A 21328-nucleotide genomic window follows, 5' to 3' on the forward strand; every position below is an offset into this window, starting at 1 on the left:
ACAAAGTAACAGTGTTTTCGTGAATGATAGAATGCCTCCCGACTTGTTGTAATCCCCACAGTATTGTCCAATAAATTATGCTGTCGATATGATGTCGACGTAGGACTTCCAGGTTTTATGTGCCGACCTAAGGCTGCCAGAAGGTGCTCATGTTGACCCAGGACTTTGAAAGGACCACTTTTTAAGTGTTGATCTATGGCCGTCAAAAGGGAGCCTCTCAGGTACGGACCCAGAGTCGTCAGAAGGGCACTCTTAGGTGCTGACCTAGGATAGTAAGAATGTCGCCTTCTAGGTGCGCATGTAGACCTTAAGTTTTGTAGGTGTTGATCTAGGGCTGTCAGAGTAAGAATGTCGCCTTTTAGGTGCGCATGTAGACCTTTTTTTAGGCGTTGATCTAGGGCTGTCAGAGAAGCTGCTTTACAAAGTATTGTCAGGAGAGCAGCTTTTAGATTATACCTCTTTTTTTAAAAGGTAGAAATAATCCACTTTTCAATAGATGAATACAAACAACAAGATCCCTCTAGGATCTTTTGTTAGAAACTACCATCAGTGTTTATATATTTATAACTTATTCACCCCTGAAATTTCACAATGGAATAGTCTAGTCTTTCATTTAAACAAGCCTAAATGTGTCTTAGAGGTAAATGAGCTTTGGAAGCTATTCCAGTTGCGTTTCCATGCAAATAACAATGAAGATTTTCAAGATGATGAAAAAATGTGAGTTTAATGTGACAATAATGAATCAGTATAGCACAGTACATGGTTAATTCAACAGAAGAAATAATATATAAAGTTCTTTGTTCACGTTCCTGTCCTCATGGGCGGTGATACGAGGATCACACCGTCTCCTCGCACAAACAGCATCGGGATATTCCTCTTGGTGGACTGGAATTATAACAAATAGACACTTAATCAAAACACAAAATCTCCATTATGACCTAAGATTTAATCGTGAAATATGGTTGGTTTGATCACGAAATGATATATTTACATGTTATAGCTGTTGACAACAGTGTTGTACTGGTAAACAGGGTCCATAGAATCGAACAGAGCTGAAAATGCTTCATATCAAAAAGAGGTCATTCTAAGTAAAAAGTAAGTGGACAGAGGATTGGTGAATTCCACACCATAAACCCTTGAGGTAGTTAAGAATGCTACAAAATACCTTGTAAATTTCTTCAAAGGTTTCCTCATCAATCTCTACAGTGGTGACGGTTTCCTCCACATCACCCATAATCATATTGAGATGCTGATCGTAGGCCTGCAATCAAAACAATTGTAGTATACCTTATGTGAGAAAAACTTACTCGTGGGAAATAATTATCATATTCAACAACCACTGAGAGTGCAACCTCTATTTATCACATAAATGACGTTTTTCAAAAGTATATAAATAGCTATAAACAATTTGAAATTTTTTGTACAATGTCAAACAGTGCCATATACAGAATTTTTACAAATACCAACTTGATGAACTGTTTAATACAACAGAGCTACGTACTCATGCAGGATGCTTTATTTTGGCAAATTTTAGGACAATGAGCTTCCACCACAAACAAATGAAATACTTATGATACTTGAACAGGGATGTTATGTTACTTAAATTAATAAAGAAATTACATGGAGTTTCCCTTTCAGCTCGCGCTCATTTCTCATTTTGACATATATCCTCTCATCAAGACTTAGTCTGATCAAGTCTAGCGGCTCTTCAACATTCTGAACAGGGGCTGGCTGTAAAGAAAGGGAAAACATTTTAATAAATATAATCAAATGAAACATTATTTATTTACCAATTTTTTTTTTCCAATTCTCAAAATCTAGAATTTTTCATTCCATGTGAGTAAGCTCTGGTTCTAGCAAACTCAAAAGCTTATTATAGATAATACTAACTACTAGTAGAATTATTTTCGCCTTTTTTTTCTTCAAGACTTCAAATATATTACAGTTTGTAAAATGATGACTACAGGTTTAAAATGAACGGACTTCATTCAATGGACGTTCAGGTATCAGATCTAGAGTATTGTAATTTTTTTTTATGTCAAATTATTGAATCATGAGGCACCAATAAAATGTATCGTTCAGCAGCTCCACACAAAGTGGAGTTACTGCCCTTTGCTTTACTTTGCAGTGGATACATGATTGGCCTACATTAGCTGCCCTAACTTTAATTGTAATTTGACCTACAATCATATGCCAACTTTATCAGATTTTGCAAAAGTGTTTCTGAGCCATGGAATATCATTTAAGATGGTCAACACAATTAGATTAAATTTGACCTAATTTAATGAAACCAAGGTAAAATATTTCCTGGATTTACATAATAAGGATCCCCATTAAAATCCTTCTGATCTTTCAGAGTTAACTCCCTTAGTTTTACACTGTCAGTGACTGTTTCAGACTCTGTCTGTGGAGGAGTATAACTAAGGGAAATAACTCTGATAGACCAGAATGGAATGATAAACCTATTTGCTATAAATTCTTACAGATGCCTGACTAGACAGCATGTACTATTACAGTACTAAGACTGTATTATTTTTTTATTAACCTTAAAAAACACCACAAACAATTTGTGTTCTATATCAGAAACATATACATAGAGATTGGAAACTCCTTCTTTGTTGACAAGTAACGGTACCTCCGGTTTATAAGGATTTTCCATTGGCTAGGTAACTACCATATATTCTTTTAAACATGATATTTCTTCATCAAATACAAAATTTAAAACATATATCTCGTGGTTTGATGTGACCAACTGCCCCAACTAATATATGTTTCTGTTTATACATTGGAGTTTCTATATACAGAAATTGATAGAATTATTAATTAATTGTAAAGTCATAATGACCCAATCAGGGGTTTCAATATCAGGCGGTACCCGGTACTTTTTGCCGATTGAACTTGGCTGTGGTACCGCCTGATTTTGGTTAAATTACATTATATAGCATACAGATGGTATAGAAAAATACCCCTTGAGATTGCAATTGTACCGCCTCTCCTGCCAAATATATATTTAAATGCACTTTTTGCTTTGGACACCTCTGCTTGGAAGAAAAAAATGTTTGCACAACATGATCAAGAGAAATCTTCCTCGTTGAATTTTTGGGAGACAGACATGGAAAACAATACATATCAAGGACTGTTTATTGTTAATGATATACATTGTAGGCTTAGTATGTTGTAGTTACTTATATATATGTAAGCTATCGCATGTATTATGAAAAGTTGTCAAACTGAGAAAGCACCGAAATGACTTGATTTGGTGCCAAAATGACTCTATCATTCTTTCAGTGTGTTACCGAAACGACTAATCACGGGGACGAAATGACTTGGTGCCGAAACGACTATACCACCGTCGAATTTTACAGATGTTTGGCCTTAAAATATGACTAGCCAAAGCTCCAAAGACCTTTATCACATCTTGTAATAAATGATAAAGGGCCCAAGAAGGCGCCGGTCTTTTCTAATATTCAAAACGCAATCGCAACAATAACGCACCTGCTCCTGATCGTCTGCCATCTTTAAATCTGCAGTAAATATATTTTTCCAAAAATATTATTTAACTACTATTAAATTATTAAAGTCTAGGAATGTGAGATAAATTTACAAAATAGTTTTATTCACAGCCTCATAACTACTATTATTTTTTCAATATAATATGTATAAGTAATCGTGTTATTTCTTACCAATCATAGCTGAATGTTTACAATAACATCATCTGCAAGTCACCGGAAGTAAACAACTTCTCACGCGGGATTCGGATGTAAGTTTAGTTGCACAAATGTTTGTACCTACTTTATCATGCTTCTATATTTATTTTTGAAGGCTTATAGGTATTGATATCTACATCTTATCGTTAATCAATCTCCTACATCATGTTGATTATGTATGTGTTATGTAAAATGTGTTAATAGCGGTTATAGATAATCTATCGAACATGCCTTGTGGAAATTAAAAATCTGACTATAGTCACATGTCATTGTTTGTAGTACATTCACTAAAAGAGTTTTACTTTTTTTGACATTTTCAGCATTTTAAAAGGTTAAGTTTTAGGTTAGGTATGTTTCTTTGTATAGTCTGGTAGTGTAACTACTTTCATTTTAGTTCCATCTCACTGAACATCATTGTCAAATACAGCGGATAACATAGCTACAGTTGTAGCTTAAAATATATCATTTTCTGACTAATTTTTTCCGTTACTGGAAGGCCCCCTATAAAGGTGTGAGAAACCAAATCAGGTGTCTTGTCACCATCGATTATGTCTTGTCAAAACATCAGATATAAAACACGGTTTTGACACATACCTTGGTGATTCCATCCCTCAACAATACTGTGAGGCAATAGTGCCCTCACAATCAGGCCATAATAGATAAATAGACTATGCCATTATGGTTTATCTCAGCCAAGGGACATAACCCAGAACTGTCTTCACTGGGATGAATGCTCAACTCTGTATGTTAAAAGTGAGGCGGTGTCAGGGGAGACAATAGGAAGAAGCTTGAAAGTTATAATTAGGAAGAGAAAAGATAAAATCCCATATATACTGATCATAGTTTGATTTTATTCTAACACCCTACCTGCAGACTGTCAAGTGTATATATGTAGTTACTAATTATAACTTACTAGTAACTGCAGTCATAATGGGATGGATAAGGTTATTCAAACTGTGGAATTTTTAACATTTGCTATGAGAAGGATTATGTATCTTGTCAGACACAGCTGTTGTTTTAAATGAAGATTTAGATCTGTTTTTATATTCTCTTGGCATCTATCTAATAAAATTGACTATGTGACTAGATCATAATCTTTGATATATGAAATATTTCAAGGAAAATGCATGCTGCGTGAACTACCAGAGTTACTTCCCCATGTTTTACTCTGTCAAGTTCAGTGATTCACTGTCAGTCTGACAGAGTAAAAATAAGGGAAGTAACTCTGGTAGAATGGAAACAAGCTGCTCTTCACTTTACCATACCAACTCTAGGCTACAGTATACTTACAAATATCTACTTTTTAATACGAATCCCAAAGGTAGCAAGTAAAAAATATTCTTTGCTGAGTTCTAAAAATGAAATGATTTGTTTTTATGCAGTAACAACTTAATATGGAGATTGGAAATATAACTGACCCAGTGGTGGATAGAGCCTGGAAGAAACGGCGATCATGGAAGAAGTCACGACAATCTCTGTTCTGGTTTGGGGTCAACCTGTTGCTGTCTTTGCTCCTGTACTATGAGCTGTAAGTAAAACCTAAAAAGACCTACAAATTACAGTAAAACCAGCGACCACCTCTGTATAAAAACCACCGGACCTGCTAAATAAAACCACTTCTCTTCAGTCCCAAGTAATTAATTTCAGCACAATTCTACCTGTGTATAAAGACCACCTGGCTATAAAGACCATGCCCCTCCCCTGTGCCTTAGGTGGTCTTTATAGACGGTGGTCTTTATAGACAAGTTTATTGGATTTCTTTCATGGTTGATACAGTCATGATTTATATCATCAACCATTTTACTTTGGTGTGTGATCAGTCTGTATTCACTGCAATGATAATTTTTGAAATTAGACTTTTCTGATAAATGAAAAAGTTTTTAGGCCAAGACGTAAACTCAAATCGTAGTGAAAATAAATTTGTTTACAGTATTTCCTGTACATCACTGTCATGCTCAAAACAAATTCTTTTTGTAGAGATATAAAACATTAATTTTGTCAACTAACATTGCTGTGGCCCTATAAAAAGCCATGTTACATTTACACATCAGACGATCAGGCAAGAGCGGAAGAATTGAAAATATCGGAAAAACAAAAAGATCTCTGTATAAAAGAATTTGGTAAATATTTCTTATCTGCTTGACTGGTTCAGTTAGGATTCTGTTTTTTTGAACATTATGCTTTTCTGATCCTGAAATATATTTTAAGGAATGTTTTATCTTTTTTCTAGAAATTTCAACACACTTGGGTCTTGCTTTGAGGTAAACGAGCCTCTACTCTGGTACACAGGTGAGTTATTCATACCATAAACACTTGTATAAATTGTGCACCTATTTAATTTGCGCAGCTATTTTGGAGGCTGAAAATGCTGAAAGAAAATCTATCAGTGTATTTTGTGCATCAAATGTTTTTGGGAAAAAAAACTATGTCCAGGTAATCCAAATATCAACGTATGAAATTTCATTTCTGAAACCAAACTACCTGGGTAGATAGGTCCTAGAGGGAGTGAGGCCTGTTCTTCTTAGGAATGAGCATACTTGGCTTAAGGGCTTTTTGCCCTTTCACATGAATAATATCAACCTTACCAGTTTTCTTACCAGTATTTTAGATATACCTGCCGGTGAATATAAGGTCACAGGAGTTCAAAAAATCTGTATCTTGTAATGATTTCTTTTCCTTTAATAGATAATTCAAATAAGTTGATTTTCATTATGAAAAATTATGATATCTTCTGAACTGGTTGATTAATGTTTCTAGGTGGTTTATATCTCTTGAGATTTCTGAATGTGTGCATGTGGTAAATGAATCCATTTCTTTACAGAATGTGCTCTGATAGTGGTGTTCCTGTTCAACACTGTGACAAACCTGATGGTGTATATATTACCTTACCTTATGCCAAGCACAGTAGAGGTGACAACTGCACAAAAGAAATGTCTTGGAGTCAAAGATACAGGTTTGTCAACCAGCATGGATAAACACCTTAATCATAAAAATCTGTTTGTTTTCCCTTAAAATGTCTTTGACTCTGGGACTATTCTGTATTTGCATATTACAGAGTTACCTGCCCTTGCGGGTAGGTATTGATTGTGACGTCATGTGTTTGCAAGCGTAACGTCATACTTTTCGGAGAAAACGACCTGAATTCCGCTCACAAAATAATGACGTAACAATGGATACCTACCCGCAAGGGAGCTAACACTTTAATATGCAAAGACGGAATACCTCGCCAGACAACACTTTAGGAGAACAGTTCCCAAGGGAAAGGGCCATAATAGAATAATAGTAAACATTTATATGTCTTTTATCCTTTGAGAATCATTATCATGTCGTAATTCACATGTAAAAGACTCACAAGTTTATCTAATATGGGATGCAGTGCTGATGTTAGAGGCATCACATGTTGTAAAATCCATGGGATGGAAGCATTTACACAATTTCACCTCTTTTCTAGAAAAGGGGAGGGGCGCTTATAGGGGAGGGGTGCTATTTATGGCGAATATGGTACATCATACTCTGATATATAAATTCTTTTTCTTTTCAATGTAAAGTTTTTGTTTTTAAACAGAGCAAGGATTCCGAGTATCCCCAAGAAAATCTCCAAGCTCGGTTTCTTCTGAAGGCAGCCTGATATTTGCCAGCTCTCCTTCTGGACAGACCAGCTTCTCGTCCAGCGGGGGCAGTCCGCGATCCATGGGCCATATAACGCCAACCAACATTGGCCATTACCCTGGTCATACAAGCTTTGGGATGGCCTCCCCTTCTGTGTCATTCGGATCCTATGGTATACCAAATACATCGTTTGATAGGGTATGTGTTTTCAGAACTCTGTGCAATTCAACTGCTTAGTATTGTAAGCCATCTTTCTTTCATGTGCAATTTACTTTCAAGAATTTTACAATCCAAAATTTCGCAATCCAAGTAAATTTTAGAAAGTTTATCTCCGCAAATTATCATCTATGTCATATATTTATTATTGATAGGAATTTCTATTCAATTTTTCAATCTATGAATTTTAATCTTCGTGAACTTGTTTTGAAGAGGAAATAGCGAAATTAAAAATCTGTGAAAGAGATCTGGTTTAATGTATGTGCAATCTAATATACCTGTGTCTGCACTGTAGGAGAAAGTATGCCTAGCCACCAAAACTTATGACATAAAATTTCAACTCTACTGGCTGGAAAAAACTTGTGAGCTTATGTTATAATCCATCATCTGTTATGACAATTTCCTAAAAACTCAATTACCATACTGTTTAAAGTCAAAATACAACATATGTCGGCAATTTTGGTAAAAAATACTTTTGAAAACTGAAATGAAATAAGGATTCGATAACAGAAATCTGCAGGTTCCACATTAGAATAAGTGAATACCATATAAAAATTGATGCAAAATATGAAAATACAGACAAAAACGGTTTCGCACAAAAAACAGATGACATCACAGTGGATACCTACTCGCAAGGGAGGTAATATGCAAAGAGGGAATATCGGGCAAAAGATGATAATGATTTGATGTTATTACACTTTTATTCTGTTTATAGAGCCTGAACAGCTTCAATGTTGGACCTAATACCAGCTTCGGATCACACAATGCTTCTCCTGGAATGCCATACATGTCTTTCTCTCCCGGAATGTCATTCGCATCTCACAGTCTCAATCTTTCTCACGGTTCTGGTCTACACAGCAGCCAAGACAGTAGTGGCTTTCGATCAAGACACTCTCTCTCATCATTTAAACATTCCCCAGGTATGATGGAAATTTGACAGACATGTGAAATTAAATTTTATGTTATTTGTGTGAGATTAAAAAAAATGAATTGCTTTGTAGTCACAAAATTGAATTTTCCTGAAAAGTCATTGGGCATGGAAGCGCAAAATTAAATCACAGCAAGTTGGTTTAGAGACTTAAAAACCCAATATCCACTAACAGAAAATTCTATTGGTGTTGGCTCTTTCCCTTCGTTTATTTTGTTAATTAAAATCATGACAATAACCTGCGGAAAAGGTGTTAACTTGTCTCGACATATTTAAATGTTATGACTGTGAAAGCCTTTTGTTGCTCTTGTTGGATAGAATTTTATATGGTGTCAATATTTCAGGGAAATCCTTTGACCAAGGGCAGATAACTGACCAGCATTCTCTCACACAGTACCTTAAAGAACAAGAAGAGAAGGAGACAAAGAAAGCACTAAGTAAGTTATCTATAAATGTCATATTTTAAGAAGACAAAAGCAGAACTCACAAAACCCACTAACCCAACATTTACCATCGTTGATACTCCAGAGGTTACTATCACTGTGGTTATATCCAATCCTGGACTATCTCATAGCAAAACTGAAGGCTCTGTATGTGACAAACAAATGAGACAGGTAGTTTGGTCCTTTGAAACTACATGTCTCACATAGAGCCTTCATTTTTGATATGACGTATTCTAGGGGTGTATATTACGACAGTGATAATAACCCCTGGTCTATCAATGATGAATATGACTGAAATTAGATCAAAATGGAGCATAACAATTGCACCAAATATTCGTTGAAATAGTAGTTTAGATGTTTTGACAGTATTATACAATTAGACCTTCACTCCTGTGTGTCAAATTTGAATCTTGTTTGGGGCATAGGTTGGTGGTTTCCTCTGAGTACTCTGGCCTTCCTCCTCGTCCTTTACCTGGCACATTCTTAATTGACCCTGGTCTGGTTGTTAATGGCCATTCCTTTTAGACGACCGTTTTTCTTGGGCACTAATGTTATTCAACAGTTACCTACCCCCTCTCAAGGGACAAATTACGAACAATAAACACACTTTGAAGTTTCAACACTTTTGAACTGTTTTTGAATGTTAAAGGTTCGTCTGATGCCAATAACACGGGAGGTACCTCTTTCTGGAGTTTCGGTCGATCTGCCATGGACTACACACACGTTCTACGTAAATATATGTACCAGCTAGCTACACGCTCACCACAGTCCAGCACGATACGTAACAATGATGACGATCAATCCTTGTCTTACGGCGGAGATGATGTAAGTGCTGAAAAAGTAAAAAAAACGAAATCCACTATAATTAAAATCCTTAAAAAATAATTATTTCAATATATCACCAGAAATATTACTTTGTGGTTGGGATTCAAAATGTATATGATTGAGAAGAGGTTGTATAATGGGGCTATTCTATATTTGCATATTACAGAGTTATCTGCCATTGCGGGTAGGTATTGATTGTGACGTCATGTCTTTGTGAGTGTAATGTCATAATTTTTGGAGAAAACGAAGTGAATTACGTTCACATAACAATGACGCAATAATTGGTACCTACCTGCAAGGGAGCTTACTCTAATATGCAAAGAAGGAATTTGGCTGTTCTATAGATATCATCAACTGTTTCTTTGTGTGAACTAAACTTAAAGGTATGCACAGTGTACTGTCATTACAGTATATACTAAAATTCGGTCATTATAGACAGGCGGTCATTATATACAGGCAGTCATTAGAGCAGTTTTAACTCTATATGGATTTCACACTCAATTGTACAGATGATAGACTTTCATATTATGTGACCTACATTTCATAGCTTGTCATGAGGATTTGTAAATTTTAGATGTTGAGTAAGGTTAAGCCTTAATTGCCATGTTTATTTTTAGGTGTGGAGTAAGCGAGGCGTGACAGAAGACGACCTTTACCTATGGACTGAGCATTTGAGGAAGGTTTGTATTTGGAACAAAATGATATAATTAAAATTTGTTTATTTCATTTTGTTTTACATCCTATCATCAGTCAAAGTCATTTAAGGTAAGGCCTGGGTTAAAAGATGGAGGAAAGCCATAGTAGCCAGAGAAAAAACACAGACTTACAATCAATACTTTGTACTTGGCCTAACTGGAAATGCAGAGGTGGAGGGTTAGTTGTAATGTTGGAACACCTTAATCACTCCGCCACTGCTGCCCATCTCAATTCACAAAGGATGTTGCAATTTTGCATGGTTTTGTTACAGTTTCATCAACAGTATTCAAAATCATCTCTCATAATATACAAAAGAAAGGGATTACCTGTAAATGACTGTGGTCAAAGTAAACTAATCTGCACAAGTTTTGATACAGTTGATCTTTGCTTTTGTCGCAGTGGATTTGTCAGACAGTCGTTTCACGGCTAGCGGTGGAGATAATCAACGCCAACGCAAAGTTACGCAGAATTGGGTCAGAGGATACAGAAATTGGAGGTAGATAGCACTGCAGTCAACTCAATTCATTATTTGTAAAAATAAAGATACAGTACTGGGATTTTGATGTGCCTAACAAAATAGAAACAACTTGAAAAGATTGCTAGCTATTATATGAAAACATCCAGGCATAAAATTACGCCAAAAGTAATATAATGAAAGAATAGCGGGAAGCTAAATTTTTCAAGGCTCCCTTTCCCAACAAAACATTCTTTTCCCAGATTTTCTATGATTCTAAAAGTCTGGTATTTTTAAAACTTGAAGGAGGTATGAATAGTTTTCAATTGTCCATTTATTTGCTAACCAAGAATTATTAGAACATTCTTTTCTGTATTGACAGAGGTTAGCGTGTCGACCTTGAAGCAGCTGGCATTGACCAAAGGTGCCCTACTCCCGAAGCTTAACACCATTGTACCATACTTGGATATATCTTCTAACCAAGAGTACCTTGTCAACAGGATAAGAGGTCAGTAATTACAGGAAGTTTAGGGAAAGAGAGGTAAGGGGAGGTAACACTATCTCTTTTTTTCACATTGGAGAGATATAAATAATCTGCTATATGGTATTGAATGTTATGTCAATAGTTTATGTGGAGACAAAGTGTTATTTTCTCTTTAAAAAATTAACATTTCACCTATAAAAGCATGACGTCAAAATCATACCTAACCACAAGGGCAGATAACTCTGTAATGTGCAAAGACAGGACAGTGTTACCTACCATATACCGCAGTATACTACTGCTTTCATTTCCTCAAACCCTGTTCAGTTCCATTCTACCTCATTCAGATGGCAGTGATGAGCTAAAGGACATTTATAAAAATCCAATGAACCACAAAGACTCTCTGTGTGATTATACCTGTAATACACTTGACCGAATGAAATTATGCTAGTATTTCAACATAGAGAAGGGGGGGAATTTAAATGGAAAGTGGGCAATTTTTTCTTGACTTTGCATGTTGCAAAGTTATAGATAATCTGCTCTGTATGCTCACACAAACATGAAGCTAATGATTGCTATGTTAAGGGTAGATAACTCTGTAGGATGCAAAGACAGGAATAGTGTTACCTACCATATATCCATTGCATACTTTCGCCTTGCATCTCATGCAGTCCCAGTCTAGCTTGCTTCGATAGCATGGTTGGGTAAATGGACATATAAATTTGAGTAAAAATCAATATCAAAAGTGATATTTTCACTCCAGTGAAAATATCACTTAAATTTTCACCATAAAACCTTATAATTAACTGCGAAAACTGTAATAAATATCTGTTTATTCCTCTGTAATTATATTGAAAAATTAAAAACTTATAATCTAGATTCCTCTGTAATTATATGGATAAATTAAAACCCTATAATCCAGAATCTGTCTATTGCTTACCCTGCTGGTTCCTGTGACATGTAATTTAAACTAGTTATTCTGTAATTTGAAATTCTTGCTTTGAAATGTAATTCTAATATATAAGCAGACCTAGAAAGACAATAAAATGTTTATGTTGTTTGCAGATCTGGGTAAAGATGGCTGTATGAGTGAGTTTAGCTGGCAGGGAGGCGGAAGTTATGGTAAAGCCTGGGGAGAACACCTACCTACAGATTCTGCAGTAAGTTAGTTTTATACGAAATTGACCAGAGTCTGTGAGTATGTCATATTTGTCATAAGTGCCCTTGCTGTTCTTATAATTCTTTATTCAGTTGGTTTGAGGTGTTTGATCAATAAATCGAGTAAGAAATCTGTAATCTAGTTTGTTGGAGTTTTCCGACACCAGTATAAAGTTAGCTGATCAGTAAAACATGCAAAAAAAAAATCATAGCCAACTTGTTAAAATCATTCCCTCGTGTGTTATATTTTCACCATAAAACCTTATATTTTCACTGGTCACTCGTATCATTTCAAATTTTTTTAATGGTCTAGACGAATTGAAGTGTGCATAAGCACTACTTAGAAATGTAAATGTTCAGATGAGCATGATTTGTGAAGAAAATAAGCAAACTGAAAAAACATGACAGCAGAGGCCTCACGATCTTTGAAAGAAATTTTTATATGAAACTTGTAAATACATCAAGGAAAATATAATCAATTTTAATCCATCAATGATTGGTTGAATAAAACTTATGATCATTCCTGAAATTTGAACCGATTCCCAACACTATTGTCTAGTATCATCACACATACTGTAAATGTACTTATTTTAGCATCATATTGAGTTGAGCAGGTTAACACAACAATGGTGATGTATTCACTATACTGTACTTGTGATATTAGCAACATACAGATAATGCAATTCACACCAACCACAATTTAGCGCAAAATATTAATTGTGAAGAAGGTTAAAATATATTTACCACTGATATGTTTGTGTACAGTATTGTGAAAGATTGTTTTGTCTCATGAGACATGACAATCAAAATTAATAAAAAAATATTTATCCTGCATTTGCCCTACATACGGGTGGATAACTACTGCCAGATAAACTTTTGCTTTTTCCATCAATATGAAATGCTTTATCTGTCAATATGATCACATTATCTTGGCTTTCCTAAGTCTCACACCAAAATCAACCTTGTATTGTATGATACTAACCATGTATTCTCTATTTATATATTTATATTCTAAACAAGACTTCTTAAAAAAAGGAAGAGAAAACATCCTGCTGCAACAAGATCACTAGAAATATAGTCATACATGTACTTATATGTAATTAAACTGAATTCAGATCGTACGCCTGTAGACACAACAATGGACTGACTACTCCTCCTAAACTACTTTGGGATTTATTTCTACGAATATTTATGCCAATAACGAGATATCACCACCCTGTTCAGTGTAATGACCTTTGTTTCAAAAGGATTTGAATACTTCTCCTATACTATTCAACAGATTTCAAGGAAACTTGGCGGCAGTAATACTTCACACTGTGTGTGATAGATGTAATTTTAAACAAACCACCTTCTTTAATTTTGTAGATTGTTATGCATCTACTGTGTACCTACCTCGACTCTAGACTACCACCTCAGCCAAAATATCCAGATAGTAGGACATTCACTACACAGTATTTTGTAAAGACCCCTGACAAACCAAGTAAGTGTAGTTCATTGGAATGATTGAGCAGAAGCTCTGTATGAAAAACTAATGTTGCTTGTAATCCCTTTCCTTTGAATTTTATATTAAAGTTGTACAATTTCTGTATATTACATTTACATTGGTGCATTGATGTATATGCTACATTTTTAAACCAATCAGAAAACAGCATGGTCCTTAAGTAGCAATTTGAATATGACAGATGAAGTTTGTTTTGTTTGCTAATGTCCATAGAATTAAAAACCTATTTTAGATCTGACAATAGTTAAAATGCTGTATTTCCACTGCAGATCTCGAAAAAGAGGACACTTTATGTATATATCAATCCTCTATCAACCCTCCACATTTCCAAGTGGTGACGGGTAAATCTGTTTTCAATCTACCCAAGGTGAGTACATTCAACACGCATTGAATTTATAGTTCTTTCAAAACACATTAACTTCATACTCAATTCAACACATATTCGTGGGTCAGTCTAAAATTCAAGTTGACCTCCAAAACCGCCAATATGTCAATATTTTAAGTGCAAATGTCAATATTTTAAACGCAAATACAAATCTAAATAGTTTTTCCACCAACACTTCAGAATAGGTGACAAATTCATTACATGTAAATTCTGAGAACCTCAAGTGTATATGTATGTGGTTTCTTTACAGGGTCGAAATAACATGTTCCAAGCAGTGCTTTTATTTCTCCACCATGTGAAGACAAAAGAGCATGGCATGCTAGGGTGAGTAATCATCATTAGAAACAAAAATTTACAATATACCCTCTCTTGAACCAATTTCAACATATTGGAATTCAGTGGATTTGGTGGATTTGGTGGATTTCAACCAAAGTTGTTTTAAATCATCCATAATTATGTACATGAGGGAGGTGTGAGCCAAATTGGTGATTTGGGACAGGCTTTGTTGGTCAACCCATCGTCCATTGGGATGAAGGTCTGCCAAATTTATTTAATTGAATGACCTTTATTCAATGCTTCAGTGATATAGCACTATAAAAAGGGCAACAGTACCACTATACAAAAAGACACAACATGAATATACTGCAGTCTCCCAAAACATGCACCTCGCACAACATACACGCAACACACCGCATACATGATAGGCCGTCCTTACATGACCATAGCTGTTAATAGGACGTTAATTAATCAAACAAACAAACAAATGTCATACGTATCAAAGATACTAGAAAAATTAACAATGTTGACAGTAAAGAGCCAACATTCTGTCTCTGAACCAATGACTACCATCTGAAGGACATGTCCGGCAAAATTTGACTTGGACTGCCTATTTTAAATTGCGGTCAGGACTGGATTACTGGAAGTCGGTAGATATTGCGAGACTGAAGGTGCCGAACCTGGTTAAAACTAAACTGCATAGATAATCACAAAAACAGCTGCCTGGATACTATTAGCAGGAAGTTATGTTTACTTCAAAATTGACATAAATGTTCGGTCTGGCAAAATCTTGTTCATTCTGGCTTACTCACAGTCCTTGCCACAGGGACCTGGCACGAAAATTTTTAACCATAGTATACATATATATATATATTATAGATACTATAATATATATATGTATACTGTTAGTTTAAAAAAATCGTGCCAGGTCCCTGTGGTCCTTGCCAGTCTGAATATCCAGCCATTTTTTTTTCAACTTTTCGCAATATCTGTTATTGTAAACAAGAGACTCAGAGACAATAAAGACGATGCATATAACTACATGTAATTCTTGTTATCTAAATGTACTCCTATTCTTTTTTAGGCGAGTGAGTCTTGGAGCGTCTGGAGTCAACTTACTTTGGATATTTGATTGATGCTAATCCTCTATTTAGAAGTTTCAATGTGACGTTGAGATTGTGTCATTCTTGGTGTCATTCCGTGGGACCTTTATTGTAGAGTCATCAAATGATTCTAACCGCTGCTTTTATACAGAAGGTCGTCGAGACTGTAGGAATGCTCGGACAATGGTCAGTTTGAGCCAATAAGTGGATGGTGTCACTGAGGTCTGACATTAATCGTACTGGACAATGGTCAGTGTGAGGCAATAATCGGATGATGTCATTCAAATCTGACATTAACCAGTGTCTTTAATTGACTTCTGCTTTTGGTCCACATACCAAAGATTTGTGAGACTGTTAAAAGTGCTTGGACTATAGTCAATATTTGAGCCAAGTAATGTTACTGACATAATATGAATGGTTAGTACCTGAATACAGACATAAAACTGTGTCGATGAATGACTGTTTTGTTCACCAATATGTTTGAACCGAGTATGAATGGTGATATATTGTCTTATAAAATGACTTGAATTAGATCGTTTTTAACAATGCTTTGTTTAATGGATGTAATGAATTATCCAGAGGCATTAACATCATTTTCAGAGTACAGTATTCGAAATATTAAAATGTTTTTCATAAGAAACTGTTCAGAAAAGTAATACATGTATGTATATTTGATGAACGTCTGATTTTAAGAAAATGTATTTTATACTACAAGATAAAAAAATTTACATTAAGAATAAAAGAAGTACATTTTTCTTGATACAGTTTTATTTACTTTATTAATGGGATATCGTTTTTAAACAGACATTGTCTGTTTGTTAGAATGGAGAGGAAATTGATTTATTTTGTTTTGTGTCAAATAAATAGTCTGTTCATAAAAGGGCCCGACTTCTAGAAACAGGGTTTATTCCCTTACCACAGAGGTCTATATACTGAATACACGTCCCGTGTTAAAAGGAAGCCAAATTATGAGGGAAATTAACCACCAGATTATCTGTGAGCTTTCTGAAGATCAAACATATTTGAAGAATGGCATGTCAACCCGTTCATTACAGATAAAAAAAGCTTACATAATACAGATGCTTTTGTACCTGCCATTGAGGTCATTTTCATTTGCTAGTATGACGCCTCTCTTGTCCATTATATTACTGGTATTTGACACTTCCAATTTCTTGGAGTCAACAATTCAATTCTTATCTCAGAATTCTCTGGATAGGGCCCCACACTGGTGATCAGTCACTGTGATCAGACGATTTGCTTCTAGATATTGCCTTCTCTTCAAACCAAAACTGGATACATGTTCAACTACTTGGACAAGCTTCTGTATTGCTCATCAATGTCCACTCCTGAGATCCCCAATGTGCTGAACAATCTCCATATATCGTGCAGAAGAACCCTTGTACCCATCCTCAACAGGGAAGTTACACGTCTGCTGGACCTGTCCCCGACACTTTGCCAGCGAATCCTCGTACTTGCCATGTTTTCTCTCATTTGCGCGTCCGCACAGTTCTTGCAACGGCACAAGCACAATGTCTGAAATAAGTGATATCTAAAGTATGTCGGGAAAAGATTATCTGGCTTTTGGATTCACTTCCATTACCCGTCATTACAAGAGCATTTGTATGTCACTATTCTCCTTTGGTTTTTGTGCCAATGCTTTTTCACAAAACTGATGGTACCACGCTTAATGTTCTCTTGATCTGACACAGCAGGAATTAAACCGGGCTGGAGGATATCTTTCCTTTCACTGTAACTGTGTGTTACTCTGCATTTCATATTATCTGTGCGTCTTGGCATTCCTTCTTGACATCAGGTTTCTTCCTTCTTTAATTCCTCCTGAGTCCTTGTCTCACTCAGCATCAGACACCTCCTCTTTCTGGTGACTGCCCTGACATATTGTTCCTACTTTGTCATCCACATACCTGTTTGTCGACCACTTACTGCCTGCCTTTTCCTGCAATCCTGCTTGTCTTACATTCTCATCCTTCAACTTCTTAGTGTATGATGAGTCCAGCCTTCGCAACCTTGAACTCCTTCAGTTTACGTTGAGGTGATTGGAAGATGTAGCATTGACGATCCGCTATTCAGTCCTACACTGGAGAAGAAGCAAGGCGCTACACCAAGCCATCGCCTACCATTGTTACATTCATCTCGTATAGCGTTATTGACCAGGTCAGCCGGGAAGAAGTCCATGCTGTAATACTAAAATCAAAATTATCCTTGCCTTGAAATTTTCGGGTAATCCAGTTTTGTCGATCTTCCCTATTCACTCTGCTGTTTGCTGCTCCACCCGTTTGGTGTTACTGGTGTCACTGGGGTTATCGTCATACGACATAGTTTCTCTTTATGTCTTCAGCCGGAACTACTGCGTTTTCTTCCTCTTCATTTACACGAGTACATTTCGTAATGGTATTTAGGTCGTCCATAAATCGTCTACTCGGCGGTGCTTGTTCCGGGTTTTGGGGTCTCCCGTTCCCTGTCTTATCAAAATGTTCATTTCAATGACGAACACGATGACCTATATAGTGCAACCTATGACGACACCCTTCTCTTTTCTAGATATAGATAATCGAATTGTTACATTAACGAATAACAGAAAGGAGAAACCAGCAGCTAAATTCAAAACACAATTTAATTATATATACAATATTATACAGAGATGGTTTACAATGTCTAAAGTAATTGGTGGTGGTACAAGAGTAGTACGATGATTTAAAGTGTTACTTATCTGTATGCGAATGTCCTGGTATAATCCTTGATCCTTCCAGGTTTCAAATTAACAATAATCACAAATCCACAAGGAAATTGAATGTCCACCGATGATTTGTAACGTTCCAGGCAATATGAATAAATCCACACAAAATGTTGTAATAATCCACAGATAAAGTCACAATAGCTCTCCCAATAGAATCTTATATGGCGCTGTACAATTCTTGATATGTCTTATTACAGGTCTCATTACAGTTCTGATTAGCCTTGGGCAGCTGGAGTATATATAGCTTAACCCTAATTCAAGAATATTGGAGAAACTTCTACTTCTAGAAATATCTAACTAAAAGCAGTAAACAAATAAACACACATAACTTTCTGGAAATAGATCATTCTAGATCTCTACTTAAAATCAACATGTTTACAAACATATTTGTTTATACATGATTATATTCTAGAAAGTTCTATAACCTAAATCAATGATATGACCTTCATAGGATGTATTGATATAAAAAAAGCTATAGGAGTTATCTCCCTTATCTCATAACTACATGTATTTAGTGTCATACATAACACACCCCTCCTTAAAGAAAAGAAAGTTTTCTTGAAAAGGAAACTTTCTTGACATATCAAGTAATATTTAAATCCTTGATAAAGCATCAGCTAGAATATTGTCTTTCCCTTTGATATGTTTGATGTCAAGATTGTACTCTTGCAAAGTCAAACTCCACCTGAGAATTCTTTGATTTTTGTTTTTCATTTTCCCAATGAATGTCAAAGGGTTGTGGTCGGTGAAGACCAACACAGGCACAACTGTAGTGCATAGATACACATCAAATTGGTTTAAGGCCAAAATCAATGCTAAACATTCTTTCTCAATGGTGGAATAATTTCTCTGGTGTTTGTCAAACTTTTTCGAGAAATAACAAATTGGATGGTCAATTTGTTCAGTACCTTCTTGCATCAAAACAGCACCAACACCTACATCGCTGGCGTCAACAAATAGTTTAAACTGTTTATTAAAATCTGGAGCAGTCAGAACTGGTGAGTTTGATAGTATGGCTTTCAATTTCTCAAAGGCAGACTTACATTCGTCTGACCAGACAAATTTGACATTTTTCTTTAACAAAGCAGTAAGTGGAGCTGCTACAACAGAGAAATTTTGACAAAATTTTCTGTAGTATCCAGCCATACCAAGAAATCTCATCAGCTCTCTCTTGCCTCCAGGAGCTGGAAAATCTATAATTGATTCTACTTTGGCCTGAACAGGTTTAACCTGCCCCTGTCCTACAACATGGCCTAAAAATTCAACAGTTGCATGACAAAATTCACGATTTCAATAAGTTTACAGTCAATTTCATGGTAGTGAGTCTTTCGAAGAATTCACGAATCCCGCGTAGATGGTCTTCCCACGTGTCGTGGTAGTTGATGACGTCATCAATGTATCCATCACAGCCTTCCAGGTCTGATATCACGCTGTTAAGAAGACGTTGAAATGTTGCCGGGGCATTCTTCATACCAAATGGCATAACTTTGTACTGGTACAAACCTTGCGTGGTTGCAAAAACAGCATGGTCCTTAAGTAGCAATTTGAATATGACAGATGAAGTTTGTTTTGTTGCTAATGTCCATAGAATTAAAACCTATTTTAGATCTGACAATAGTTAAAATGCTGTATTTCCACTGCAGATCTCGAGAAAGAGGACACTTTATGTATATATCAATCCTCTATCAACCCTCCACATTTCCAAGTGGTGACGGGTAAATCTGTTTTCAATCTACCCAAGGTGAGTACATTCAACACACATTGAATTTATAGTTCTTTCAAAACACATTAACTTCATACTCAATTCAACACATATTCGTGGGTCAGTCTAAAATTCAAGTTGACTTCCATAACCGCCAATATGTCAATATTTTAAGTGCAAATGTCAATATTTTAAACGCAAATACAAATCTAAATATTTTTTTCCTCCAACATTCAGATTAGGTGACAAATTATCTTATATGTTTGTGGTTCTTTACAGGTCGAAATTAACATGTTCTCAAGCAGTGCTTTTATTTCCTCCACCTTGTGGGAAGATACAACAAGAGCTGGCGATGACTAGGAGTGAGTAATCATCATTAGATAACAAAAAATATTTACATCATACCCTCTCTTTGAACACAATGTCACTACAAATTGGAATTCTGAGAGATTATTGTTGGATGTGGTGGAATGTGTCAACAAACGCTAAAGTTGTTTTAAATGCGTATACCATAAATTATGTACATGAGGGGAGGTCCTCGTGAGCCAAATTGGAGATTTGGTGGATGATCACGGCTGAATTGTTTGTCAACCCACCATCGCCCATATGGGATCGTAAGGTCTGCCAAATTTATTTAAAATGAAATGACCATTATTGCCAATTGCTTTCAAGTGATATAGCACTAATAAAAAGGTGTCAAGGCAGTACCACCTATAACAAACAGACACACACATGTATAAACACAGTCAGATCTTCCGTCCCAATACTTTCGCAGCCCTCGCGACAACACATCCCCAGCTACGGTTCTAATCACAACACATAGCATACTGAAAGGACAGTCGCTTGACATTAGACGCAGTATGGCTGTTAAGTAGGTGAGCGTGAATTAATCTAAACAAACAAAATCAAATGTCATACGTCATGCAAAGATACTGCAGAACAAAATTAAGCAATGTTGACAAGTGAAATGAAGCCTACAAGGATGTGATTATTTCCTGTCTACTGATAACAATTGGGACTCAACCATCAGACGAGGAACATTGTTCCGGGCAAAATTTTGACATTGGACGATGTTGCTCTATTTTAAAC

General features: G+C 35.8%; 2 protein-coding genes across 3 annotated transcripts; one reads left to right on the forward strand and one right to left on the reverse strand.

Annotated features, from left to right (window-relative positions):
- Positions 1-705: 705 nt before the first annotated feature.
- LOC138334242 (U6 snRNA-associated Sm-like protein LSm3) lies at positions 706-3522 on the reverse strand. The gene is made up of 4 exons (XM_069282862.1): positions 3496-3522; positions 1621-1731; positions 1166-1261; positions 706-885 (listed from the first exon to the last, which is right to left on the reverse strand). Exons 1-4 carry the CDS (start codon positions 3514-3516, stop codon positions 802-804), a joined length of 312 nt encoding a protein of 103 aa, XP_069138963.1. The 5' UTR covers positions 3517-3522; the 3' UTR covers positions 706-801.
- A 168-nt stretch (positions 3523-3690) lies between these two features.
- On the forward strand, positions 3691-20318 carry LOC138335545 (transmembrane protein 209-like). Of its 2 annotated transcripts, XM_069284683.1 has the most exons (16): positions 3691-3760; positions 5090-5235; positions 5938-5996; positions 6529-6660; positions 7273-7514; positions 8248-8452; positions 8805-8897; positions 9553-9728; positions 10346-10408; positions 10824-10920; positions 11261-11386; positions 12425-12519; positions 13883-13997; positions 14288-14385; positions 14654-14727; positions 15764-16540. In XM_069284683.1, the coding sequence occupies exons 2-16, from the start codon at positions 5102-5104 to the stop codon at positions 15813-15815; spliced, it is 1761 nt and encodes a 586-aa protein (XP_069140784.1). In that variant the 5' UTR covers positions 3691-3760; positions 5090-5101; the 3' UTR covers positions 15816-16540. The 2 variants fall into 2 exon arrangements, with proteins under 2 accessions (XP_069140784.1, XP_069140785.1); XM_069284684.1 differs by lacking the exons at positions 14288-14385; positions 14654-14727; positions 15764-16540 and adding an exon at positions 20181-20318.
- The last annotated feature ends 1010 nt before the right edge of the window (positions 20319-21328 follow it).

This window comes from Argopecten irradians, chromosome 11 (assembly GCF_041381155.1).
Source record: "Argopecten irradians isolate NY chromosome 11, Ai_NY, whole genome shotgun sequence".
NCBI lineage: Eukaryota > Metazoa > Mollusca > Bivalvia > Pectinida > Pectinidae > Argopecten > Argopecten irradians.

What these genes read in the sequence shown, in the direction of transcription:
- LOC138334242 (XM_069282862.1), bottom strand. Translation starts at nt 3,516, where the DNA reads ATGGCAGACGATCAGGAGCAG. An exon ending in AGCTGAAAGGGAAACTCCAT is followed by an intron (nt 1,262 to 1,620) that starts GTAATTTCTTTA and finishes TTTTGATTGCAG; the next exon opens with GCCTACGATCAGCATCTCAA. An exon ending in CCTTTGAAGAAATTTACAAG is followed by an intron (nt 886 to 1,165) that starts GTATTTTGTAGC and finishes TTATAATTCCAG; the next exon opens with TCCACCAAGAGGAATATCCC.
- LOC138335545 (XM_069284683.1), top strand. Translation starts at nt 5,102, where the DNA reads ATGGAGATTGGAAATATAACTGACCCAGTGGTGGATAGAGCCTGGAAG. An exon ending in GGACTGAGCATTTGAGGAAG is followed by an intron (nt 10,409 to 10,823) that starts GTTTGTATTTGG and finishes CTTTTGTCGCAG; the next exon opens with TGGATTTGTCAGACAGTCGT. An exon ending in AAAGAGCATGGCATGCTAGG is followed by an intron (nt 14,728 to 15,763) that starts GTGAGTAATCAT and finishes ATTCTTTTTTAG; the next exon opens with GCGAGTGAGTCTTGGAGCGT.